At 45.2% G+C, this 26,494-nt stretch overlaps 3 protein-coding genes across 10 annotated transcripts in view; 1 reads left to right on the forward strand and 2 right to left on the reverse strand.

Moving 5' to 3' along the window:
• The window catches only part of obscna (obscurin, cytoskeletal calmodulin and titin-interacting RhoGEF a), a 40,078-nt gene extending 28,281 nt beyond the window's left edge, over positions 1-11,797 (forward strand). For 4 of the 5 annotated variants that reach the window (XM_005746775.1, XM_005746774.1, XM_005746777.1 and 1 more), the window contains 23 exons: positions 2,091-2,199; positions 3,061-3,191; positions 3,273-3,385; positions 3,546-3,714; positions 3,818-3,905; positions 3,981-4,181; positions 4,264-4,324; positions 4,404-4,481; positions 4,561-4,733; positions 4,917-4,943; positions 5,035-5,187; positions 5,369-5,414; positions 5,488-5,565; positions 5,674-7,384; positions 7,507-7,632; positions 7,734-7,856; positions 9,010-9,177; positions 9,289-9,391; positions 9,633-9,872; positions 10,163-10,386; positions 10,710-10,806; positions 10,987-11,136; positions 11,207-11,797. In XM_005746775.1, coding sequence (XP_005746832.1) covers positions 2,091-2,199; positions 3,061-3,191; positions 3,273-3,385; positions 3,546-3,714; positions 3,818-3,905; positions 3,981-4,181; positions 4,264-4,324; positions 4,404-4,481; positions 4,561-4,733; positions 4,917-4,943; positions 5,035-5,187; positions 5,369-5,414; positions 5,488-5,565; positions 5,674-7,384; positions 7,507-7,632; positions 7,734-7,856; positions 9,010-9,177; positions 9,289-9,391; positions 9,633-9,872; positions 10,163-10,386; positions 10,710-10,806; positions 10,987-11,136; positions 11,207-11,390 — 4,553 coding nt within the window. In that variant the 3' untranslated portion in view covers positions 11,391-11,797. The remainder of the gene's footprint in view (positions 1-2,090; positions 2,200-3,060; positions 3,192-3,272; positions 3,386-3,545; positions 3,715-3,817; positions 3,906-3,980; positions 4,182-4,263; positions 4,325-4,403; positions 4,482-4,560; positions 4,734-4,916; positions 4,944-5,034; positions 5,188-5,368; positions 5,415-5,487; positions 5,566-5,673; positions 7,385-7,506; positions 7,633-7,733; positions 7,857-9,009; positions 9,178-9,288; positions 9,392-9,632; positions 9,873-10,162; positions 10,387-10,709; positions 10,807-10,986; positions 11,137-11,206) is intronic. The other variant, XM_005746776.1, reaches the window with a different exon arrangement.
• Positions 11,798-11,800: 3 nt separating this feature from the next.
• Positions 11,801-16,951, reverse strand: guk1b (guanylate kinase 1b). 3 transcript variants are annotated; one of them, XM_005746779.1, is made up of 10 exons: positions 16,888-16,951; positions 15,831-15,996; positions 15,607-15,722; positions 15,421-15,462; positions 14,975-15,094; positions 14,038-14,134; positions 12,898-13,036; positions 12,630-12,714; positions 12,468-12,553; positions 11,801-12,377 (listed from the first exon to the last, which is right to left on the reverse strand). In XM_005746779.1, exons 3-10 carry the CDS (start codon positions 15,716-15,718, stop codon positions 12,345-12,347), a joined length of 714 nt encoding a protein of 237 aa, XP_005746836.1. In that variant the 5' UTR covers positions 15,719-15,722; positions 15,831-15,996; positions 16,888-16,951; the 3' UTR covers positions 11,801-12,344. The 3 variants fall into 3 exon arrangements, with proteins under 3 accessions (XP_005746836.1, XP_005746839.1, XP_005746837.1); XM_005746782.1 differs by lacking the exon at positions 14,975-15,094; XM_005746780.2 differs by lacking the exon at positions 16,888-16,951 and having other exon boundaries at positions 15,831-16,642.
• Positions 16,952-18,155: 1,204 nt separating this feature from the next.
• rnf220b (ring finger protein 220b) overlaps positions 18,156-26,494 on the reverse strand; it is a 27,240-nt gene continuing 18,901 nt past the window's right edge. The window contains exons 4-15 of one of the 2 annotated variants that reach the window (XM_005746784.1): positions 26,006-26,048; positions 25,819-25,911; positions 25,204-25,246; positions 22,377-22,420; positions 21,880-21,961; positions 21,432-21,528; positions 21,219-21,278; positions 21,032-21,096; positions 20,862-20,946; positions 19,174-19,282; positions 18,416-18,490; positions 18,156-18,330 (exon numbers count right to left, since the gene is read on the reverse strand). In XM_005746784.1, coding sequence (XP_005746841.1) covers positions 18,259-18,330; positions 18,416-18,490; positions 19,174-19,282; positions 20,862-20,946; positions 21,032-21,096; positions 21,219-21,278; positions 21,432-21,528; positions 21,880-21,961; positions 22,377-22,420; positions 25,204-25,246; positions 25,819-25,911; positions 26,006-26,048 — 868 coding nt within the window. In that variant the 3' untranslated portion in view covers positions 18,156-18,258. Of the gene's footprint in view, positions 18,331-18,415; positions 18,491-19,173; positions 19,283-20,861; positions 20,947-21,031; positions 21,100-21,218; positions 21,279-21,431; positions 21,529-21,879; positions 21,962-22,376; positions 22,421-25,203; positions 25,247-25,818; positions 25,912-26,005; positions 26,049-26,494 lie in introns of both variants that reach the window. The other variant, XM_005746783.1, reaches the window with a different exon arrangement.

The raw sequence follows: 26,494 nt of genomic DNA on the forward strand, positions 1-26,494 counted from the left end.
TCACTAGATTCCTAAGGATTATGGCGTTGGGTGTAGTCTGCACTGTAGCTGCATGCCACAGAGTTGATGCAGTTTCCATTTGCACTGTGCAGCAAATGCAAAATCCTAACTATTAACTGTCATATATCACACGAGATAAAACCACATCAACATTTATTCACCATCAACCCATTTCCCATTTGGCACGTCATGAAAAATGCACACTTCATATCCATATCATCTCAGTATCTGTAACTACCATCTTCCAGCAAAAACCAACTTGCACATAAATATCTCATCCTCTCTAATACTAATCTAAAACCTGAGTCATTGTCTGTGAAGCTTCTCAGTCATCCAGGTCATCGGAGTCTAAGGAGCTTGGAAAGAAAGGCGCCTGGACTTCATTAAGTTGCTTGAAGACGTTTCACCTCTCACCTGAGAAGCTTCCTCAGTTCTAGGGTCAAATGGTGGAGAGTCCCAGATTTAAGCCCTGTGGGAGTGTCCCCCAAGTGTCACGGTTCGGCAGGGCAAACCGTGGGGATGTGGGGAAAGGAGGACCCAGGCGTGGTGCTCTGTGTATAAGCAGTGCGTTTATTTACAGTGTGGTAAATATCGATGCACAATTAATCCCCGTGCTCCCCAAGACTCCCGTGTGTGTCTTCCAGTGGCGTCCGTGTTCGTGCTCCCCGCTGTCGTGACTCTGCACACCCTGTGCGTGCTGTCCTTCCTCTCCACGCTCCTCCTGGGGAGAACAATGGAAGCAGCCGTTAGACACTGACCCCTGCGGGCAAACACGATCAGTGCTTCCTGGATTAACACACTGACACACTCTCAAGTAGCTCCTCCGACGAGGCCTGATCAGCTGCAGGTGTGTCACGGACTTCAGGTGTGGCCAATCACTTGCCAGGGCCACACCCACACACCTACATACACACATATATCTACAAGCAGGGAGAACGAGGGACAGCAATAACAAAATACATATATAATAATAATAATATAATTCATAACTGCTCCGGGACCTTGGGTCGCTCCGACCCAGGACGCTGACACCAAGAGGGACATGGACCCCCTAATGATCCTCCACCTAATCGCACGGCCAAGGTGTGTAAATCTGGGACTCTCCACCATTTGACCCTAGAACTGAGGAAGCTTCTCGGATGAGAGGTGAAAGTCCAGACGCTTTTTTCTTTCCAAGCTCCTCAGACCTGAGTCATTGTTGATCTTCTCTAATAACTGACTGTAGATCTGTAGTACGTCACCCTCTGCATGTATGGGACGTCTGAAATGTTTTAGGATCACATGGTGTTCTCAAAGCTAACATTTGTTCTGTTGCCATAACGATGGGATCTAGTGGCTACCATTCAACATAGACACCATACCTTACTCCACAGCATCCCATGAGAAGACCCCGTATGCAACGTTTTGTGTGTTTCATCACATTCCCACTGTTCACAGAAGGCATGGATTCAAACTAAACAGATAAATATACAAAGCTTGGAAGTAGCTGTTACTGAATATTATGCAGTGATTTTCCAACTCTGCTAGTTTTGCTACAGAATCCACACTTAAAGCAGAGCAATACAGTAGAATAGAGCAATCAGTGTAAGTATAGCATGTACGATCTGAGTATATCTATATTTTCTGGACTGTTGACGCCATGTTTGTCCTTCCATTGTCCGTAACTTACGTATTTTCTCATCTTCCCTGTACTGGTCCTAAAGCAGGAGGTTCCTCACATGGACAGTTCCATGTAAGTCATCATTGTCATGATAACAAATAACCACTCAGCATCCTCCTCTCTCCTCTTGCCAACGCATGCCCAGCTAACTCTTCACTCCTATGAACAAAAGATGGTCATGTGCCGGGCAAGTGTCACTTTTGCGCCCGTCTAGCAGGGGGCATGTGCCCATGTCCTGTTGATGTGGTGGGTTGGTAAGATCCAACCCAGAGGCTGAAGGTAAGGATCACAGCACATTGTTGCTGTTCCTGCGCTGTAAGGTAATGTACCCTACGTGTTTCCTTTTTCAACATATTAATAAGAGTAAAATCCTTTGAAATATATAATTACTGCCATTGTTTTCTGTCTGAGTTGGTTTTGATCTTCGTAGATCCCGACTCAGAGGGCTGGTCTGCTGCATTTGTGAAGAAATGGTTACAGGCTGATTTCAACCCAACTTCTATTGCAAGGATGCTTTTTCCCCCCGAAAGTCCTGAACAGTAAGTTCAGCTTTATGCACTGACATTCGCTTCCACATTAAATCCTGATCATGTTTTGAATGTTTGTCTCTGTTTAATGGTTTGCTTGTGAAACTAGATCTGGATTTTAAGCATTTACTGTGTAATAACCAGTGTTGGTCAAGTTACTTGAAAAAAGTAATCAGTAACTAATTACTGATTACTTCCCCCAAAAAGTAATCCTGTTACTTTACTGATTACTTATTTTCAAAAGTAATTAATTACTTAGTTACTTTTTAAAAACACGATTTACAACCTGAATAGGTGATAAAGTGATAGATCTCTCAGCCCAATTCTACTTTTTCTGCATAATCCATCATACAAAATGTAATCAGATGGAAAAGTCTCTTTTTAAAACTTGTTTTATTAGTTTTAATCTTTTTTAACTTTATGCATCAAGCAAAAATTTAATTATCTGCAACATTCTCTGACTGGAAGAAATTAGTTTAACATTTAAACCTATTTTCTGCACATTCCAGCACATAAAATAAAATAGTTTTTGTGTTTACACTCAGTCTTTCAAATAGATGCAAGTAAAACACAGCAGAAAATAAATAAAGTCAAAGACTCAGCGGTCCTGTTGCTCTATTTTCTCCTGTAAAGCAGGAGTGGGGTAGGCGGAGGGTTACCCTGGTGCAGGTGTGCCGCGGTCAGTGGAAGAATCCGCGAGTTTCTCTGTCACGAACGTCGCACTCGCTTACGTTACTGTCATGACACAGTAACGAGTAAAGTAATCCCTTACTTTACTCGTTACTTGAAAAAAGTAATCGGATTACAGTAACGCGTTACGCGTTACTGTCCATCTCTGATAATAACTGTCCTTAATCTAATGTTTGTCTCCAGCGCTGAGGGTGGTGCTGAAGTGAGTCTTTACGCCCCCACGTCAGCCGATCCAGCAGCACAGCAGCCCATGTGTTACCTCGAGGAAGAAGAGGAGATCTACATCTCAGAGCAAATACAAGAAATTGCAGATGGTATCCTTGCCTCCTACTCATAACATGTAGAATAATATCACATTTTACATGATTAGCTCATGAATCAAATTTCTTGTTTAGCTCCTCCCTCTATCCAGATACCCATCGAGGACCTGTTTGTAGAGCCGGGTCACCCATCGACATTTACAGCCATCATCACAGGAAGACCAGCACCTAAGATAAAGTGGTACAAGGTATGAGCAGAGTTTTTTGAGTTATTTTCTAAACGGATTTTTTGGTCTATATCAACTCTTCAAAGGTTGTAAGAGGGAATCACATTGTTCTAAGATCACAAACCGCTGGTTTCAATCTGAAAGCTTATTTATAAATGAAACTGCTGGTTCACATTAATAGGATGAAGAGGAGCTTGCAGCCAATGAGAATGTGAGGATGGGACAACATGGTGCCCGCTGCTCATTAACCATAGTGTGCACCGAGGGTGAGGACAGTGGGATGTACGCCTGCTTCGCTCACAACAACTCTGGTTATGCATCGTGTCAGGCTGAGCTGACAGTAGAAGAAGGTAACACAGGAGCTCAAAATAACCAAAGGGCTGCTCGTCGCTGTAGCATGCGTTTGTTGTTTCCAGCACTGGAGTTAGTTGCAGCTTTAGTTTCTCCCTGCAGGACTCCTGGAGTTCCAGGAGAGAGAGGTGGAGCTGGGAAAAAGAAGGAAGCTGTTCTCTGTCTATGACGTCCACGATGAAATCGGAAGGTGAATCTGCATTTTCTCTTTAGCATTATCTTTGCCAAGATTTCATGTGCAGTAAATCATCTTTCTGTGTTTTAGGGGAACGTTCGGAGTAGTGAAGCGCGTCGTCCACAGAAGGACCGCTGAAGTCTTTGCTGCCAAGTTTCTGCCTCTGCGGAGCAGCACTCGGACCAGGGCCTTCCAGGAGAGGGACCTGCTGTCCCGCCTCGCTCACCCCCGAGTGGCTTGTCTGCTGGACTTCTTTTGCACCAGACGCACCTTGGTGCTGATCACAGAAATGTATCCTACCTTTTACGTGTTACAGTTAATTTGTGTGTTTGACCACATATTGAAGCTGTGAGTTCTTTAACAGCTTTTCTAGCTGCTGTTCTCACGGGCTTCTGGATCATTTATTACTGAAAGGATCGGTCTCAGAAAAAGAGGTATATTTAATTTACTTTATTAAATGATTCGAGTCTTGCAGAAAAGGTGCATGACACGTGTTGTGTCTTCTTATTTCAGATTCAGTCATTCATACAGCAAATTCTGGAGGGAGTTGGTCACATTCATAGCATGAACATCCTGCATCTGGACATTAAAGTGAGCGCTCTGCTGCATTGCATTATTTACTCTGGGATTTATTTTCACGAAGTCTCTTTTTCATGTTTCTTCCTTTTAGCCTGAAAACATCCTCATGGTGTATCCCCCAAGAGACGAGATCAAAATCTGTGACTTTGGCTTCTGCCAGGAAATAGACACATCCAGGCACCAGTACAGCATGTTTGGGACGCCAGAATTTGTTGCCCCAGAAATTGTTCACCAAGAACCAGTAACTGTGGCCACTGATATTTGGTGAGTTTAACGGCTACATGTATTTTAGATATAAATCAAATACTGTATATTTCTCTACATCCAGATGCAGAACCAACCCTCTAGTTTTATACGGAGATTTAAATAAAAGTAAACGATTATTTGCAGTAGTGCACAAAAGTTAAAAGTTGAAACAAAACGTTTGAATCGTTTCTGCCTTGTCAGGGCCGTGGGGGTTGTCGCGTTTCTCTGGTATGTATCTCCACCTTTTGAAAGCAATCTTGAAATCTTAAAAACACAGAACATCCAAAAATGTAACGACTCTTAAACTTTATCTGGACAGTCTGGTGTGTCGGTGCCCTTTTGTGGGCGAGACTGACCGCGCCACACTGCTGAGGGTGGGGGAGGGCACTCTGAACTGGGCCGCCCCTGATGTCATGTACAGGAGCCCGGAAGCCAAGAACTTTCTCCACACGCTCCTTCAGCCTGACCCAGAGTAAGGAAGCGCTTTTGGTGTTTTACGTGGGCTCGTGAGATATTTTTAAAGTTATGTGCAAACGACAGAAAGTACCCTGTGTCAGTGATGCTAACGCTGCTAAGCTTCTTATAGCTTCATTATGTTGGATCCAGTTGCTTTAAGGTGAAACAGGGAATGTCTCTGATGTTTCTGTACCTAGGAAGCGACCGTCTGCCTTTGAGTGCTTGGGCCATGACTGGATCCAGGTGAGGTCATATCATCAGGTGTTTCCTTTAAACTGTGAATGTCAAACTTACTGAACATTGGGACTGTTGTCAGGATGAACATGCAGGAGAAGACACGGATGAAATCAATACAAGGAGTCTGAAAGCCTTCATTTCAAAAAGGAAGTGGCAGGTGAGTTCCTGCTGCGGCTTTAATACCTGCCTGGATACAAAAGGAAATACCAGATGGTTTCCTGTAGTGTTAAACATCTTTGTCTGAGTGTGCTCTCTTTCTCTTCAGCGTTCTCTGACATGCATTGGGTCGGTGCTCACGCTGAGGCCCATTCCTGAGCTACTAGATGCTCCTCTCAGGGAGACGGCAGTGACGGTGCCCCGAGAGCCCCAAGAACACAGCAGTACCTCCCCGAGCAGTGGCTCTTCGTCCGAGTATGACGAGGCTGACTCCTGGGACTTTTTCCAGCACTGCAGCCAGACTGAAGAGGAAGAGGAAACAGAGGAAGACTATGATCCTTTAATGGAGAGAGCACAGATCCCAGATCCTTTTCCCAGCTTCCACCGGGATGGAGAAGAGGAAGGGGATTTGACACTAGGTGAGGAAGAGGATGGGGAGATAGTAGGAAGGAGGACTGTATTAGAGCGGAGTATGAGCAGGCAATCGGTCGCATCGTCGGAAGTATCGTGTCAAAGGACACCTCAGAGGGAACGTCGGTCCAGCAAGGACAGCAGTCCATCGCTCTACCTGTCGGATGGGGACGAGGGTTCAGGGAGTGACGGAGGTCGTATTCCTCGGGGAAGCGTCATCCGAAGCACTTTTTATAGCAACTCTCATCAGCTTTCGCCGTTGTCTGCCAGACACATGACATTAAGGGACAAATTTCAAGCTAAGAAGCAGGAGAGGGGCCGCAAGCCGCTCAGGAGGAGCTTCTCAGGACGCCTCAACGAGCCTCTTATTGAATATGTGGAGGATGAGATGGAGACCAGCCGTGGCCAGAGACGGGCATCCGTTCAGACCGCAATACAGAAGTCCTGCTCGTTTGACAGCGGGGTGGGTTTCGCCCATGCTAACGCACCACCTCACAGAAGGAGCAGGTCTCTAGATGAGTATTCACGTCGGTCTCCCACGTCACCCAAACGTGCGAATGCTGGTGAAGAAGAAGGGTCGCAAAGTCTAAAGGAAGATTTCACAGACGATGAAGTGGCCGGGACAAACTTGCTGACAATCCCAAATTCTCAGCGAGCCAAAAGAAGAGGCTCTGTCACTCCTGTGCAGGTGAGGCAGGCTTTTAGAGGAGCCTCTGTTCCTTCGAGCTTGGACCAAGCACAGACGGAGGGAGATGACTTTGCTGGCTCCCAGGGGTCTCTGGCTGAGTCTTTTATTTTGGAGCATGGTGGCTCTGAGTCTTCAAGTAGACTCGGCTCCAGTGAAGAACTGAGTCACGGTCGTCTCAGAGGGAGATACAGATCAGGAGACGGCGATGGATATGATGATCAGGGTGAGCGCCTCGTTGCACCATCGCCTCGCTCTTTCCAAGAAGTAAAACCCCGAAGCTCGTTTCCCCGGGCACCACCACGTAATCGCACACGCTCCAATCCTAACCTGTCCACAAACAGCAGAGGTCAGCTGGGGACGCCGCTAATGCCAAGCCCCAGTCCCAGCCTCTCTTCTCTGCAGGCTCCAGAGAGGCCTCCCAGAGCCCGGGACAAGAAAGAGGGTCACGGGCTCCAGAGGCACGCATCTGCTCCAGCCCTCGAAGCTCGACCACCTACAGGAAGGTCACCAAAACTGGGACTGCTTAACATCTTCCGCAGGCAATCCTGGACTGGCCATTCCTACTCCCATCTGGAGGACACGGAGTTAGGACCAACTCTGGGCGAGATCATGAAGCCTGATACTCCCACCATGTCTCTAAGGAAGAGAATGAGAGCGTCAGCCTCAAGTCTGACCAAACTCTTTTCCAGATCCTCCAGTAAAGAGGATGTGAGTAAAGGAGGTGAGGCACCGCAGATGCACCTCAGTATAAGCACTACGTTGTGTTACTGTTGTGAAATGATATCCTGTATTATTCAATCTGAAGTTAATACCATTTGCTCTTTCCTGTTTTATTTATAACAGGTCCAATAGTGAAAGGATCAGCTCCCGCTCCACCTGAAAGGAGGCGCAGCAGCAGCCTCGAGAGTCCCAAAAGGAGGAGCTCAAAGCTCTTACCATCCTTCAAAATACCTGCGTTTAAAAAGAAAGGTCGGACAAAGGTTACATTCTGTGACTGATCTGCTTTAAATTTCACATCACAGTTGTTGCTTTGAGAACATGCTCTTTTGTTACCCTTTGTTAATATTCAGACCTGCCCGTTCGCCCCAGCAAGGCTGAGGTGCTACAGTTGGATGGAGGCGGAGTCCTCCTGGCGTGGAGGCCGGTTCGCTCAAGCGATCCCGTCACTTACTGCGTGCAGTACTGTACGGACGGTGCGTTCGCAGACATGGCAGGACAGAAATGTGTTTTTTGTTGTTTGTGTTAAAAAGAAATGATTTAGTGTTTATTTCATTATGACTAAACTATATTTTTATGGTCTAAAATAGCGGCTCCAACCTTTTTTGTGCCACGGACCGGTTTATGTCCGACAATATTTACCTTTAAGGTGTCGAGGATAAATACAACAAAATAAAAACAGTACTGGTACCGAAGAAGGAAGATTTAGTCATAACATACAGGAACAGACCCAGGGGGAAGGGAACAGAGTTAACCATCAAAACGATAAATAAATAAGGCTAAAACCATAAATTTCACTCCTGAGCCTCGACTCTCGAGGCCCGGTACCGGGGGTTGGGGACCGCTGGTCTAAAACACCAGGGAATTTTAATAGCACTGTGTTACTGGTGTTTTCCATTGCCTAAATCAGGGGTGTCCAACTCCAGGCCTCGAGGCCCGGTGTCCTGCAGGTTTTAGATGTGTCCCTGATCCAACACAGCTGATTTAAACGGCTAAATGGCCTCCTCAACATGTCCTGAAGTTCTCCAGAAGCTTGAACTCATCATCTGAATCAGCTAGGGATGCACCGATACCAATACTGGTATCCGGTATCGGGGCCGATACTGTAAAATGTGTGTGTACTCATACTCGTAAAAGTTAACCGATACCATGAACCGATAGGTTTTTGTACTCTGTATCGGCCAGTACTCAGATCCAAGTATCGGTATTGTAGCTGCCATCACCAGTGTGTGAATGGGTGGATGACTGGATGTGTAAAGCGCTTTGGGGTCCTTAGGGACGAGTAAAGCTATATAAATACAGGCCATTTACCATTTATTGTATCGGTTTGAAAAAATTGGTATTGTTGCATCCCTAGAATCAGCTGTGTTGACCCAGCGTGAGATCTAAAACCTGCAGGACACCGGCCCCCGAGGCCTGGAGTTGGACCCCCCGGGCCTAAATTTAAACAGTGTAGTTGAATGCAGCACTCCTTATAGGAGGTCACAGGTTATGAGCAGAGGGTTGGGTGGTGATTGAGTGTGATGCTTACGGAGGAGTGCGAGGAGTGTACCTGTGTGTGCATGTATTGCAAACACATCATTTGTAAAACGGCACCAACACTGGTGTCATGGTTTCATGTCTCCACAGGGGCGGAGTGGACAGTCCTGTCAGAGGACGTGGCAGACAGCTGCTACGTGGTAGAGGACTTACCGAGAGGAGCTTCTTACGTGTTCAGGGTGGGTCGTGTCACAAAGACGGGAGCAGGACCGCTCAGTGACGCCTCAGCTCCCGTTGTTATGGCGACTGATCCTGAAGGCAAGAGAAACGCTGTCTCCTATTGGACGTTGTCTTTTTATGATTTCACGTCATTGTTATTATGCTCTCTTTGAAAACATGGTGCAACAGCTGTTTGTGTTTGTTATACAGAGATCCACATTCCTCTCATTCAGGCTGAGTCACTGGGGTCAAAGGTCATTGGATCAGAACAAGCAGCACACAAGAACTACAACTTCCTGTCTGAGATCAACAGGTGAGACATCCAACAACGAGCTGCAGCAGTTCAATAAAGTTATGTTTTGTTTCTCTAATCTTTATAACTGAAGAGCTGATTCCTTCTGTTGGTAGTAACAGTGTGCATGATAACACAGGATACCAGAACCAGGCCCAGTACGCCAAACCTTCCTTTACATGCTCAGGTCTTGGCCTTACTATGCAAAGTGCCCTTGGGTGATTTATGTTGTGACTTAGTGCTGCATCCATCCATCTTTCAGGGGTCGTTTCAGCGTGGTAACCCTGTGCAGGAACGCCGAGACCAGCCAGGTGTTTGCGGCCAAGATCACCCCTTACCAAGCAGAGCAGAGGCAGCTGGTGTTGAGGGAGTACCAGCTGCTGAGGAGGCTTCACCACCCCCACCTGGTTCAGCTGCACTGTGCTTTCATCACCTCCGGCTACCTCGTGTTAGTAGAAGAGCTTTGTCCCGGCAAGGAGCTCCTCTACAGCCTGGCTGCGAGGTAAGCGACGCTCAAAAACATCAGCCATGAAGGAGGAGCATAGTTCCTAATAACGCTCGTGTGTCCTCGTCTTTCAGTCTAGCTTCAGGTTAGAACTTGTACACATGAATGAGCTTGAGATGGGAAGTCTAAGAATTTAAATAGACGTTATTAGGCAGAACAAACAGAACTGTATATCAAAATGTAAAAAAATCAAGCTAAGCTAATATTTCTGTGCTAATTCATTAGTTATGGCATCTCGGGCGCTGACGTCAAGCTTCACCATCACGTCTGTGTTTGCGTCCTCTCAGAGATCTGTACACAGAGACTCAAGTGGCCGAGCTGCTCGTTCAGATCCTGAGTGCGGTCGACTATCTCCACGGCCGCCGAGTCGTCCACCTGGACCTGAAGTCGGACAACATGCTGGTGGACGACTGTAACCACCTGAAGGTCGTTGACTTTGGCTCGGCTCAGTCCTTCACGCCCGGACAGCCTTTAAACATCGAGCACATCCAGGGCTTTTCTGACAGCAGAGGTAATGATGTGTGTTTTTTAAATTCACACTAAATGTTGTACGCTGCATTCTGATTGGTCTAACATACTAAACCTCTGACTGTCGTGGCCTCCTCCTGCAGCAAAGGTACACGCTGTTTTACGGAGGACGGATTGATGGAAATAACTCCGCCTAACTCCATCCACCTCAGCTGACCCTAGCTCCCATAGTCTAACAAACCCAAGTCTATTCTTATCCTTTTATCCATTTCTTTTTGGTCTGAGCCTTTTTCCTGATACAGAAAGATGCACTGCCTGTAAACGTGCCACTCTCTATAAAGATATTCTGTCTGTCTGTTCTCTCAGTGTATATTATCCTTCCTAAAGCTCCGGAAATCCTCGAAGGTCAGGGTGTTGGGCCAGAGACCGACATCTGGGCTGTTGGAGTTTTGTCGTTCATCATGTAAGCAAAGAGGTTTATTCAAACTTGGATTACATCTCATCATCTGAGAACAATCCCACACGTAGCAGGGCTGTTCTGTTCTGATAAGTGTGGGTTTGTAGACGTCATGGTGTGAGGAGGCTACAGACTGACTTCTGTTATAATAAGAATTACTATCATCTTTATCCTTCCCTACGTTAGGCTGAGTGCTGACAGCCCGTTTCATGCGGAGCACAGCTGGGATCACGACAGAAACATCAGGAAAGGGAAGATCCAGTTTGGACGCTGCTACCCGGGTCTGTCTGAGGGAGCCCTGAACTTCATGAAGAGCAGCCTGAACAACAAATCCTGGTGAGTCTTTTCCCAGAGTGTACTCACTCACACGTTAACACTCATTCTGACATGATAAAAAACTTTGCAGGGGGAGACCCACTGCAGCCGAGAGTCTCCAGAATCCGTGGCTCCGTGCCCATCGCGCCCCACACAAAGCCCGTCACTCCAAAGTGTGCTTCTCCACCGACAAACTTAAAGCTTACCTCAAGCAGAAAGAGGAGAAACGAGATCAGGTGCGCACCAAGCTTCAGGGTCCCTCCTTCTGCCAGTGACGCCACGGTGCCAAAGTTACCATCGTCTTTCTCAACGAAGAAGAAAACCTGCAGCAGTTTGTGCTTCAAGTGTTGCTCTGTGTCTGCCAACCTGGAGCCCGGTTTGAAAAACGTTTGATTTTTAAAAGTTGATGCGTCTTAATGAGTTGCTTCTGTGTTCGATTGTGTTTGATAGTCTGGGGATTTATTTTGTGCGTGTCAGGGATAACGTGTGATCACATAAGGTGTGCACGGTGTTGCTGCATGAGCTGGAAAGTTGATCAAAATGTTGTTTTGCTCCTCTGGCAGACGGACGGACATGCTTGGCTTTGCAGTTCTGCCTCCGTAAAACTTATTTAACGCAGTATTTTATGTGAAGCTTTACAGGAGTTAGTCGATTAAATCATTATTAAACAACTCAAAGTGCTCAGTCGTTGTCCTAAAACTCTTTATTCTGTCTCGTTTCAGTAAAACACACGAACATTTCAGCTCTAACACATTTTAGATTAAATCTACCACAAACGGTGATTTTCAGATGCTCTGTTGTTCATGTGCACGAGTCCATCCTGATAATATACTCGACTAAGACTGAATTTATTTCTAAGTCGAAGTCATAGTATCTGAACACTTTCTAGATGTGGAGCTAAAGCAGATCTGTGCCAGCCTGCGAAGACCGAACGTAGCGCTGGATGTGGCGTTTTATTCGTACCTGCTGAGCCAAATGTCAGAAATCTATGAAGTAGGACTACACACCTAATATCAGCCACTGCTTTTACTAAATCTAACACAAAGGACATGTGAGACACGTCGGTCCAGACTCTTCGTTTCCATCTGTGTGTCTGAACTGCAGCTGGACGCAGCTGAGCGTGAGGAAGAGCTTTTCTTATTTCACGTGTTCCAGTGAAGATGGAGCTTTTCCAGTCAGAGACACATCAGTGTTCCTGTCCACCTGCTGAAAGCCTGCTTATTTCCTTATTATGATTTGGCCTCCTGAACTTTTTTAATTTCCTGTGGAGAGAGAGAGGTGACAAGTACTTCAACCAATCATCTGATGAGTATAAAGTAAAAGGAGCAAAGAGACTTTCTGCTTTTACTTACTTCATCCAGGATTTCTTTTAGCTCCTCGTAGGCCTTTTCTAAGTCGTCGTTGATGATCACAGCATCAAACACTCCGGGCTCCTTACCTAGAAATGAAATCAAATTGCAATAATTGGCTTTACATTCGGGATCACGTTCCGCCGGAAATGATGGGAAACTTACTGAGCTCCATGTCGACGCGTGCCGCTTCCAGACGTTTCTGTAAACTCTCCTCTGTTTCCGTCTGCCTGTCCCTCAGACGTTTTTCCTGAGAGACGACAGAACAATCACAGCACCTACCTGTAACTGGGCACTGCTTCTTACTACCAGGTGAAGTCTTGTCACACTTTTAAAGCACGCTCAAAGTGCAAATATGAAGAAATAATACATCTTAAAAGCGCAAGAAAAGAATCGATATATGCTGTGGATTAATCACAATAAAAGGATTTACCAACACGTCCATAGATGGAGGCTGGATGGAGACGTAGATGGGGTTCAGGTCGGTCTCTTTGATCCGCTTCACCCCCTGGATATCCACGTCCAGGATGCAGATCAGGTTTTTGGCTCGCACGTCTTCCACAGAAGCCTTACTGAACAAACAGGAGTCAAATAAGCCGTGCCGTTCACGTGAGCAGAAACATCCAAGCAGGTACTGAATGTAATTTTGTGCTTCTCACACGAAGTGACTGGTAAGAGGATCGCTGCACTGATCCGAGCTGCTCAGACTCAGAGAGTGAGCGTTATCTTCAGAACAAGAGGAAGAGATTAAATGTGACACAAGGTGCTGAGCCGCAGCGTTGCTCTTTTTGACCTAATGGGGGTTAAAGCTCCATCTGTCACCAGACTATTATGTAGCCGCTTGATCCTTGTTACTAAGCCCACAGTGTGACATTTATGTAAGGCTCGGTCTTCATTTCTAATGACTTAAGTTCAGCCTGTATGAGGACACTGATATCTTATTGTATTTTCAGCAGAAATGCGTTTGGTTTGATCAGTCAAACCCTGAATCCTGGGTGTGGAGCGTCAGGCAGGACCAGCCCACTGGATCACTTTGGAAAATGTAAAGAAAGCTTCAGACTTTTCTCCAGTGTCACAGCTTTTCCTACTGATTTCCACTCATACTCGCTGCATAATTCAATTATAGATTTCTGTCATTTCAGACATTTTCTTCTCACAGTTTAGGCCCAACGAGACGATTTCTTTCATTTACTGCAGCTGCATTTCTGTAGCATGTAGTCAGACTCTGACACACTGTTGACATCGTGGCTCTTTTTCTTACATTAAGATGTCTCATTGATTAAATGTGTCGGTAATTCTCTGCACAGAAAGACTGTGCGTGGCTCGTGACGTAAAACGAGCTTCACGTCCCTGCAAATGTTTCCTCAGCAAAGTTTGATCAGTTCTGCTTTTAAATAAACTCAGTTCAGTTCAAATGAAATCGCGCGAGATTAGAAGCTGTCGCGTCAGAGCGGTTTGCACACGCAGTGTTACAGAGAGCGGGTTAACTCGGGGCTAGCCCCCCTCTGAGAATATGCATGCAAGTCATAGTGTGTATGAATCTGCGTGAAATATCTCACACATATCCATTTACCTTGTTCCATACATGTTGCCAGAAAACTCAGCGTGCTCAATGAACTCTCCTTTGTCGATACCCTCCTGCATGGCCTCCCTCGTTGTGAAGTGATAGTCTGTGGGGAGCAACGTGTGGAATGAATCGAGCTCTGCGTGGAAAACGATCTATCAAAGCAAAATCAAGCAGGAGCTCACTACAGTGTAGCAAAGCTGTCACGGTGTAACAGCCTGTCACAGCTGATCACGCGTGTCGGAGCCTAATTTCAACTGTGATTGTCATTCTCCACGTGTGTCCACACGCGACCCACAGACCCACACAGGGCAGTTTCAAAAGCAAACACGTTACTACGAAGCAATCATTACATGACAACATGAAGGAGTCAGACTGAAGCATCAGTTTGGAGAGAAACACTGTAAAACAACGAGATAATAAGCACGAGAACAGGTCACGGGGGATTTAAACAGCGCAAAGTGCGGATATTTCTGCTCATGTTAAAATCCTCGTTTATTAAAAGCTGGAAACCTGTTCATCACTCAGTATTAGTTTAAAGGACCTCGACTAAAGAATGCAATAAAATGGATGCAACAAGTTCTAAAAGGATTTTAAAAATAACCTTTTGTTCTCCTGCATGTTGCCAATGGTTGTTTGCATCTTGCCTATGGGGAAAAAGAGGAAATGGGAACACCAGTGTGGATCTAAAGACGTGTGGGAGTGGAAATGGGAATCACTGCTGAGGCATCACAGGGGGCTATTTTCAAAAGCTTGTTACTCCAAAGTGTAAACTGTCGCGTCTTCCTGAGGTCATTGTACTTTTTAAAAATATACATATTTACATGATTTTCAATTTTTTGACCAGTTCCTATTAATCCAATCACAACGTGCCAGGATGATGAAAGTAACCCCCATCCATCTGCGGTAAAAAATACACTGTGATCAGGAATCACACTGAGATCACCTTCATCTGTGGTTTCTGATTCATTTGGACATGAGGCTGACATTTCTATGTCCTCAGAGGATAAGACGGCTGCTACGGGCAGTAAAGTAGCCCCCAGAAGCATGGGGAGCTTGTTCAGTCCTATGGAGAAAACAAAAAAGGCACAGAGAGCTTTATCCCAAACCAAGGGAGCCTCACAGGGTGGCAAACCAGTCCTGCAGTTCACTTGGGAGTAAGAAGTGCTGTGGGTGTGGAGTGGGTGGGGGGAGGCTAGGAAACAAAATGAAAAGGAGCTTGTTTGTCAGATTCTCCACTTTTCTCCACTTTTATCTCAGCTCTGCAAGCTTAAATCCAGATGCAGGGCTGATGTTTTGTGATTGATCCTAACACAACGTGAAAGCACTAAACATGAGCACCCACTTAGAAAGTGCCAGCAACAAGCCGGGTTTCACTCATAAGTGTTGTACCTTTGCCATCTTCTTCTCCTGGTCGAGGGTTTCTCGTCGTGTCTGCGGGGAAAGAATTGCAAAAACATCAGTGTCAACTTTACAGCCGGTACTGGCAGGTGCAGAATTAGGCTGCTGCTTCCTCCTCAGACAACAGACCGGACGTTTTGCAAAGGAAGCCGAGCATCAGTTGGCACAAAAACGTACGTGAGACGCTGAATCCAAAGACTCCTTCGTGCTCTTTCATCAGCCTCTTCAACAGAGTGCTCTTCCCTGCTCCAGAGGGGCCACTCAGCACCACGGGCCTCGGTCCCGACATCGTCCTAAGAGCCACGGACGGACGCAGACGGGGGAAGAGGGATGTCTTAGAGATTTGTACAGACCAACACGTTTCACAGGCGGTGAGCTATGGTGTCTTTCAGGTGCTTTACCTTAATAATCTCCCCTTTTTCCTGTGAATCGCTGCTCCTGGCAAAAATCTCAGCTATCCCGTTTGCTCGTCTTAGGTGCCGTGAGGCTAAATCTTTTGATCCAAGCTTCTCGACACACCGTGGGGTTAAAAGCAGGCTGTTCCTCTCGTATCGCTGCTGTTGCAATCTAAGAATTAATTGACATTAATTTCTGTGTCCTTAATTAAAGCATCAAAATGCGTCCACGTCCTAATTGCTGACTGGTTAGACAGCCAGAGGCCTGGAGGTTAACACTAAGGATGCCTGTTAATGAAGCCGCGAGGGGTCAGTCAGCTGGGATAATTGGATCTGAGCCAGGTGGCGCTCAAGGTCCAGGACAGGTGAGCCGTTTACCTAAAGACCGGATGAATCCCGTTAACAGAATTACTTAATAACACAAAAATCTTCCCCAGCAGCAGGTTTACTCGGCACCTTGACTGAATTGATCAGTTCGAGCACTCTTTCATTCGCACACCAGCTGACTGCTGATGGGACCTCATCTACAGTTACATAGTTACTGAGGTAACTGCATCTACTGTTGGAGCGAACACACGAGCAGCAGGATAATCCACGGTCTGTTTATCACTATTAACACTTAGTTCTCATCATTTCATTTCCTGAAAAGATAACAACAGCTTATCTATTATTGTTTATTAACATCGTAACTCTGCACCTTTCCCTCCTAATTCAAAGAGCAGACACTGAATTTTCACTCTTTCACTCTATACTCATATAACAGAGCTGTTTTCTAATAAATGTGTCTGTATGTGCATGTAGGTATGTGTGTGTGTGCGTGTATATTTATATGTATGTGTGTTATGTATGGGTGTATCCGTATTTGCGCATGTGTGTGTATAACTTGTGCACAAGTATCTTTAGATACTTACATTATTGTGCATTAGGCACAACGGAGAGATGCCAAACTGTGTTTCATTGTTCTTCTAACAGTGACAATAAAGAGCTATTCTATTCTATTCTATTCTATTCTATTCTATTCTAATGTTTTACTCTCGTTTTCTTCGAGTTTTATCGACCTTACCTTTTGTCAGAGCGTCTCTGTGTGTGTCCTCTGTGTCGGAGGGACGTGGAGTAACAGATGATTGTGTGCGTGTGTGTGTGCGCGTGTGTGTCTCTGTCAGTCTGGATTATCACCGCCTCCCTTCAGCTCACTAACCAATCACGTCGGGGCATGCTGACTTGTTTTGAGAAAGTCTAACATAAATGTTTCATTTTTATTAGAATCTGATCAAATGACATTTACCTGGCTGCTGTACATTCAGGTTATACTAGGTTAACTATATTTTTCTTGATGATTAATTATTTGAATGAATAAAAGTTTTATGTGATATAAAATTATTGCTTCGTGTTTGTTGAGGATGAAGAATCTTTGTTTCTGAGTGTTTCGGGTCTTTCTTGGTCCTGTGTGTGTACTGCATGCAGACTTTGTTTCACAACCCCGCTCACTTCAATACGTGTGCATTCATCTTTGCCCGTCAGAAACTGGACTCGTCTCTTGCTCCACTCTACAGCGGAGGCGCATTGCTCTTTTACGTCTCTCTGTGATGTGTCTGAACCTAAGTGGCCTTGCAGTAAAGGCTCAGAATAGCAGGCTTTAGAGTCTTTCAACTCCAGATGAGCTGCGATGGGCTCTGCCTGGCTAATCCCGCAGCGACCCACTTCTTAAAGGGCGCACACTCGCCACCATAAGGCTGTCGACAAACGGCAACAACACAGGAATGCACGCCATTCACGCCTCGGCCCACACCTGCGGCAGGTGCAGCAGATACTCTTTAGGTGTTCACAGTTAAAAGCTTTCAGGAAACAACCGCCTTTAGACACAGATTTTATTTTAGTAATGTTGATAAAATTAGATTTGAGTGATCCTATACAAAGAAATACGCCAATAACAAAGACAGAACAAGTCCCCATGTGATGATTATTACTGTAAATGTTTCCAACCTACAAGAGCTAAACAAAGAATAAGTGATCTAAGCAAAGACAAACTCTGTACAGTAAAGTCTGCTAGTCAACATCCTATACACACACCACTCCAAACATACATACACAAAATTATGTACATGTGCTTTGCAGTTCAATCATCTTTCCATAAAACAGAAAAAAAAGATTTTTTAAAAAATCGATAAATAGTCTCAAAGCATTTTTTTCTCAGTGCCTGAGCTCTCAGATGGTTTCAGAGGTTTCTTCTGATCTGCTGGACGATGCAGTAGAAACACGGATATTGTACAGGTCAGAGGTCGCACTCAGTTAGTAGCTGTTAGGAGAACAACGATGGTAAGAAGGAGGAAAAGGAAGAGGGACGGGAGAGGGAAAGGTGGGCTTGCATGACAGGCCAGCTGCCCAACAAGTCCAAGCCTGATTGGTCAAAACAGAAGAAATCCCTGAAAGTGAGTCACAGGTAAACCCGCCTCAGGTCTCCAGGTGAGGTGATGGTGTTGCACTGAGGACACAGCTTCTTTGCTCCCTTTGAAAAAGAACGGCGAGACTTTTATTACAGACTTTTACTTTGTTCTGGATGTTTTGCATCATTTTTACGTTCAGCTTTTTACCAGCGTTCGAAGCCAACACTCCTCACAGTGAACATGCCAGCACTGGATGGAGGTGAGCGGCGTTGTGTAGGTGTCCTGCACACAGGAACAGGCACAATACAGGTGAGCAACGTTTACCTGCAGTGCGACAAAGCTGCCACTAGGTGTCCACATGTAACTACAATCAGAGCTTTGGAGGAAGCGACTTGAATGTTTGTTGGGATTATCTCTCATTTATTCATCTCATTCATCCCACTGTGATATTTTACTTTGTAACTGATTTTTTTTTTTTTTTCAAATTTAAATCACAACAAAATATTTAACTTGGAAAAAAAAGCCATGCAAAAAATCTGTTCATTACTAATTAATTATATATTTCCAATAATTAATCACTTACATTTTTACATGTAAAATAATAGAAACAAATAAATTGTCTCAGACTGGGGTCGACTTTGAAGAGCAGCGTGTGGTGCATTTGGGCTAAATAAATATTTGAGTGAATAATTGTTCAGTGTTTTGATTCTTTCCGTGTAAAATGGGTCAGTATTTAAAGGAATAAATGTCGCAGAGCTTTATCAGATGCAAACTGTAATATTTGTCGTGTGTATCAAACAGTATTAAGGTCATCTGCAGTACAGTCTGATCATACGAGGAGTCGCAGACAAACATTTTCCATAAAAATATTACTGTATTTATTATGTTAATGAAGAAACAAACATACACCAACAGTTTGAAATTGTGCTCTTTTCTCTTTTGCTTTAATTTGCCTCCACACTCACCATGCAGATGAGACATTTAAATCTGTCTCCTTTAGACAGCTGTTTCTCCAAGTCCCGTATCCGAGCCTTAAGTGCATCTAATGTTGTCAGCGTGGAGTCCTGCGAGAGCCTGTGCGCGTGCGCGCGCGCACACACACACACACACACACACACACACACACACACACACACACACACACACAGGAGGACGAGAGGGAGGACACACGAGTTAGGCAGACACTGGAGAGTCATTTATAAATCGAAGACAGATTAAATTATTCGCTGGCCAACATGGACACTGAGCATGAAATTTAGCAGCAATCACATTGCCTGCATTGGGTGTCTCATTTATCATGGGCAGCGGGGCGGGGGTTAGGTGTCAGCGTCCTCACAGAAATAGACATACACGCGCACAATTACAGCATAGACTCTATATGCAAACATACTGTACAGATGGGATGCAATGCATTCAGCGCAATGAAACGTGTACACGCCTGCATCACCTGCTAAGACCCTGACTGACGACATCATCACACTGATATAGTGTGGTATTATGTGCTGGTGAGAGCAGGCGGTCCGAACAGGTATGGCATAAATACAGAGGACCAGGATACAGAGGAATGGCTTCCTCTGGTTGGCTGATGGACCAAGTGCATGCTGGGATAAGCAACAGCTGGATCAACCTGCCTCCACGACGTCAAACTTTAATTTGAAGAGGCACAACTTTGGACATGGCAGCTGACCACGTCTCCTCTCATGTCTCCAGAGTTACCGGCTCAAAAATCCATCAAATACTCAACAAAGACGGATTCTTTCACTTTGACTGAAAGTCAGTTCATGGGCTCGTTGGCAACTTGAACAAAGTGTGTCAGACTTGCTAAAAACAAACCATTAATTGAACCATTTATGAAATTTGGGTTTAACAAATGTTGGTCCAGAGTGCAGGAAAGCATGAGCCCGCAGCAGGGAAAAACGATTGACCTTTAACCTCCAAAACTTCATTTTTTATTCATGTTTATCGAACCTTCTGACATGTTTTAACCCTTTAAATCCTGAACCATAATAACTCCCTGAAATCTTTCATTTTTTGATAACGGACAGTTTGTTGGTCCTTTAGACAAAAGTCTTAATCGGCATGTGAAAGTTTTAATTTGCTACATGAGCCATGTTTTTGCAGTTTAGTCATTAAAAATGTTTCATGCAATTTATATCATTTTTTGAGGGTAAAAAAAAATCACGCTGATGATGTCACAAAAACACACGTGTGAAATATGATACGCTGGGCTTTAACAGAAATTTGCAGATATGAGTTTTAGACTTTTTTATTGCTTAAAAATGTATTGTGCACTTTATTTAGATGGGGGGGGGGCACACTGATGAAGCCTGATACACTCACAGAAACATTTCTGCTGTACATGACAGAGTAGGCATGAAAGAGTTAACGACATAATGGATTAAAGGCAAAATACTCTTTGTTTACTTCTTTTTCCAATGAAAGTTTTCATTCAAATTTGTTTATATGGCGTCAAATCACAACAACAGTCGCTTCAATGTGCTTTATGTTGGAAGGTGAAAACCCAACAATCAGACCTTTGTATGAATAAGTGCTTGGCGCCAGCGGGAAGGACAAACTCCCCGGGCTGCGACCGGCTTTAACAGTCTCTCAGTTTGTGTATAAATCTGTTAAACTGCAGATCTAACAAACTCACATCTCTATCTCAGCGTTTTTGCAGGTTTGAGTGAGACCGGCTGCACTGCCATCCTGTTTCTCTCCACTGCTTGTAGACGGACTTCCTGGATACACAAACCAATGAGCAGATTACAGTTACATCCATAGTTTTAGGAACTGTGCTCAGCTGCCTCATTATTCCTAACTCACCATCATTTGACCATTTATTAAAGTCCAAGTTTACTCTGGATTCAGGCGGCACGCTGCTGCTGTTGCTGCTGAAAACAAACCAAAGTATATTTACCATCTGAAAGCATCTGAAACGGCTTTGAAATGAATTTAGTTCATATTTATCTAAATGAATACCGAGTGATCGTCACACATCACGGATACGTACTTCACTGCCGTCTCTTTGGAGCTTTCTCCCGAACAGGGAATCACGTCTGTGTCTGTGTATCTGCAAACGAAGTCAGGAGAAAAATACAGCAAAGTGTGGGAGGAAGAACTTTCTCCATGTGCGCGTATATCCCAGTCCCCCCACTTTACTGTAAACGCATTAACATTAACATGCTGTTTAGCGTGCACGCTGGCGTTCTCTTCAGAAGGATACTGTGCCCGACCGTACTCCAGCGTGTCATCTCCGTCCACGTCCAGGTCTGCATCGCTGTCTCGACACTCCTTAGAGGTGGTGCTCACCAACATTGCACCTGGTGACACAGATTCAAATGGGAATCAATGTTAACAGCCACGTTAGTGATGAGGAAAATGCGACGTTGCCCGTGTATCTGCTGTGACTGCGCCTGTCAGTCAGTTTCCAGGTCAGAGCTGCTCCTCACGCCAAAGAAGCGGTTACTCTTAAGCCAACCTCCCAGGCATCCTGCTGCGCCGTAATCTGGACTGAAAAGTTCAGCGCTTCTTCAGCTGCCACTCAGTCACAGTATTCACCCTCCACTGAACAAGATCACACACGTGGGTACCTCAGTGGTGCACACACACGCGCACACACACGCGCACACACACACACGCGCGCACACACACACACACACACATTCACTTACCTTTAAAGCCTATAGACGCCATCTGTATCCTTCTCCTCTCATTCCAGTCGTCCTCCAATGCCAACAGGTCTGCCGACCCCTCCTGAAAACAACGCCGCGCACACACATGACACATGTACACACAAAGACACACATCGGGTCACATGTTCTCTGTCTGGACGAACACGCCCATATTCAATTCAATTCAATTTCAATTCAATTTTCTTTTATTTATATAGCGCCAAATCACAACATAAGTCGCCTCAAGGCGCTTCATATGCCTCCTGTAGCCCGGAGCTACATATCTGCCTCACAGCCGTGAACCGGCGCTCGCGGCGCTTTCACGTGGATACACAGCGAGCTGACAGTGATCCGTGCGCCACGTGAACAAAGCCAGGCAACAACGTCTCGGGGTTCAAGGTCAGCGTGTCACACGTTACATATATTCATCTCTGATTACAACACAAATGTCAGGGAAACAAATACTTGCATCTGACTCGTGTGCTTGGAGAGCCTACCTGTGCTTCCTCTGGTTTTCTCCTCTTCAGCTTTCCCATCCTGACTGAACACAGAACACACAGAAGAAATACTGTTAATAATGGTTAAAGGGGACGAGGCATTAGCTTTGGGGTTTAAATCAACACCATCAAACAAGTCGCATGATTTTTAGTAACAGTATTGAATTATGTGTAATGAATAACTGGGGTATAACTTATTTGTTCCTGTACATAAAAACGTGCGAGTTTGAGTCGCTGTTCCATCTAAAGAAGCCGAGCTTTGTCCTAAACTGTGATAGGAGGTCACCGAGCTGCGTGAAGACTAACATGACCACGGGTCATTCAAACAGGTTCACACTGAGCCCAGAGCAAAAGAAAGACAAGCAAAAAATATTCATATTAATATTTACAGCTCTATTTATTACCTCCATATTATTATATTTTTATTTAAATAAAAGATAAAAATACTGATAAATAACAGGATAAATTATGCAAAGACTACACTGTGAGTCAGCAGCTAAAAGTAGTGCATGAATGGTTCAAGCTCCCAACGTCCTGCACTCAACACTTCACATGCAAACAGTGAAGAAAGCGAACAGTGGTGGAAGAGGTACCGACAGCTTTCACTTCAGTAGTAAAACCAGTGTGGAAGTATTACAGGTAAAGTTCTGCTCTCACACAATAAATCCAGTCAAAGTGTTCATGAAATAAATGAATAAATAAATATGGGGCTAAGTTTTCTTTTCCTTTCAATATTAGAGCCTCACCTTTATAAATGATGTGTCATGTATTTAATTTAATCTTAAAGGAACAAAAAGTCATGATTGTTCATGTGCAGACAGAGGAAACACTCAAACGCAAAATTCACCTGCTTGTGGAAACCGTCTCGTTCACTTCTAATAACTTCCAACATTTAAAAGCCGGAAATATGGATGCGACACTGAAAACTACTGAGTTCTGTTTCTGTGTGAGCTCACTCCACAAACTGTACAAGCTGGCCGCATTGATGCACGAGGCCCTTAAAGCAGAGACCGGCAGATGCTTCGCGTGGACAGAAGCTGCAGTACGGGATTCAAAGCGGCCCCCCCGTCCCCGTGCTGTCATCCCGCCGTCCTCCCCCGCTTTCCTCTCTAAAAATATGAAAGCTAACATGGCAGAACACCAACTGAACCTCCTCTCCTCTCCCTGCCCTGACTGACTGCAGATTGCAAAAGGGGACATTACGTTTTAAGGCCCTCTAATTCCCTGCTGGATGACAGTGGCCCCCGAGGGGAACGCACGGCGAGCCGGTGGCTGTGACCCGAGTGCCGCAATCCCAGCAAACATAATGAGGGTTAAAGAGACGGTCATAGATGAGGAGGAGCTCATCAAACTACGAAGACAGAGGGAGAGAGAGAGGGAGAGAGAGAGGTTGATTAATCAACAGAGGACCCCCCTCCTCCTCCTCCTTCCACTCTCTTCTTCTTCCTCCCTGACGTGTATTTAGAAGCTCATTATGCTGTCCGGTTATAAGGCCCAATAAAGGCTAACAGACCTCGACAGCAGTGGCAGTTTGAAGAGTCAGCTAAGAGCTGCAGAGTCTCCGCGGGAATAATAACGGGAGCAGGAAGTCTGCGGCATCAGCCGCCGCCGGGACGCTGCGCAGGTTTCTGTATTCGTGCAGAAATGCTGTCAGCCTACTTTCAAACATGCTACATGCTATCATTTATTCATTTATTTAGAAATGGCTGGAAACTGTTCAGGGCTGAGTTTCTGTTACAAGCTTCTGTGGAAAAGAACCAGAAACAAGTGCTGATCTGGTTACTGCAGATCTACAAAGCCTTCATTTGTCTCTTAGCGTGACGCACGGCGCGAACACCATCATAAGCTCCGCGGCTGAGCCGTAACGGTAACTACCCGCACGCTTCAGAGGAGAAAATAGTTCCTACGTGAAACATTTACACAACACTGTTTGTGGGTTTTTGTGTGAGAGTAACAGTGTCAGAAATCTCAGTACGTGCCTCTCCCTACCCCCGCTCGCAGCAGATGGCCCCGCCCCTCCCTGAGCCTGGCTCTGCTGGAGGTTTCTTCCTGTTAAAAGGGAGTTTTTCCTTCCCACTGTCGCCAAAGTGCTCACAGGGGGTCTTTATCTTACAATGTAAAGCACCCTGAGGCAGCAGTTTTTGTGATTTATAATGAAATGCGTTTGTCATTGGGAAACATGTTTTTTAGATTTTTATTAAAAAAAGCAGCTCAGGTGGAATAAATATTAATCTGGTATCGTAAGGATGTTTCACATTTCATGAAAAGTTTTTGAGACACTTGAAAAGTCAATAGCAGCTATTTCAGGATTAAAAGCATGAACATAATTATATCCATTCAACTAAATAAATACTGACTGATTAGTGAGCTGATGTACTAGTGTCAGAGGTTATAAAATAGGAAAAAGTAGAAATGAATAAAATAAATGTTTCTTGTGTGTGTGTCGAATCCTCAGTGAAAAATGCTTCTCAGTGTTTCTTACCAGCTTGTGCGCAGTCTAGGTGGGCTCCTGCGCTGTGGGGGCGTAATGGGGCAGATTTGACGTAGCACCTGCACCAGCAGAGGTCATCGACTGTTAACATATCAAGGGGTCAAAGTTTAAAGGTTAATAGCTCCTCTGCTCGTGGGGGCGCTAGGCCAGCTGAGATGGTGTGGGAAAAGAGGTGATATCTGAATGACTGGTGAGGGTGGGGACGACGAGCGTGAACAAAATATCTTTTTCATCTTCTCAACTTTACGGCGTGACAGTCGCCTGGTCTGGACTCTGAACCACAAACTGAGTGTGCGGCACAGAAACACAACATTCGGTCCACGTGGATCAACGTACCGTTTAACCTGGTGTGTCTGTTGGCCCGGACGCGGAGAAACGTCTGCAACAGAGGAGAAAACAGCAAAAAAACTGTCCATAAAAATAGAAAATGCTGTTGGAGGAAGCTGTCACGGAAAAAAGAGACTTAATTATGCAGGTAATGTTTGTGCCGTGATCTGAACGCTGCCGCTGTGCTTCTCCGTGTTCACATCACTGTGTGTCTGCTGCTCTTTGTGAAGATGCTGCGTAGGATAGATTGCACAGGATTGATGAAGCTGTTAGTTCTCGTTCTGAGGGTCGAACGCTGCCTTCGTTCTCACAGATATGCACAAGCTGTTCTTTGTCGCCTGTGTTGTGATCACAGGAGATGAGTCTCACTTCCTACCCGCTGCAGATGGATACTTGTAAAGGCCTCACAGCATCACACAGGCTGAGTATTTCTAACTTAGACATGCGCGCATTTCAACCCAATCCTTAGAAACTAAAGCAGCAAAAGGAAAACAACAACTTTATATTTTTGTGAGGTCAGCGGCACAAGGATGAGACCCCGTTGGGTTTCATAAACTGGTAATTGTAAGGTTTGATTTAATGCCTTACAATATGTTCATTACAATGCACTCTTTAAAATCCTACCTGGTATCGGTCAGAGTGGGCCTCCTCGGCCGGTCGAGGGGGCGAGGTGGGCGAACTTCCCTCTCGCTTGATGTGCAGGGACAGTGAAAGAGGCTGGAGCCCGAAAAAGAAAGAATCAAGTCAAAGGCAGGACGACGGCTACTGACCGACTTCCTGAATGTGGTGAAAACATCACAGCTACGTGTACCTTTGGCGTCCTTATGAAGTGGTCGTGCTGGACCGGAGTTGCACTATAATAACACAGAAGCTCGTATGTTAAACCTGTTTTTACTGTGCATAAGTCAACAACACAATGTGCCCACAAAACCTACAAACACAATATTGTGTTTTAAATGTCATCTGGTGAACAACCTCTGCTCTTATCTTGTCTGGATATGTATCCGAGTCCGTGTGTAACCTCATTTTACTCCTTCTCACATTGTGTCTGTCACACGGATACTGTAGACACACACACACACACACACACACACACACACACACACACACACACGCACACACACACGGTGTCCCCGTGGGCCAAGTTCAATTTGAAACCATTACTGTCCACGGAGCGGTCGTTAAGCAGATTTGGAGTGTAATGCCTTTATTGGAGAAATCATTCTTCTGTTCTAAGCAGCAGGTAATGTGTGTGTGTGTGTGTGTGTGTGTGTGTGTGTGTGTGTGTGTGTGTGTGTGT

The sequence above is a fragment of the Pundamilia nyererei genome, unplaced genomic scaffold (genome assembly GCF_000239375.1).
Source record: "Pundamilia nyererei isolate P.nyererei 1_Seehausen unplaced genomic scaffold, PunNye1.0 scaffold00183, whole genome shotgun sequence".
In the NCBI taxonomy this organism is placed as follows: domain Eukaryota; kingdom Metazoa; phylum Chordata; class Actinopteri; order Cichliformes; family Cichlidae; genus Pundamilia; species Pundamilia nyererei.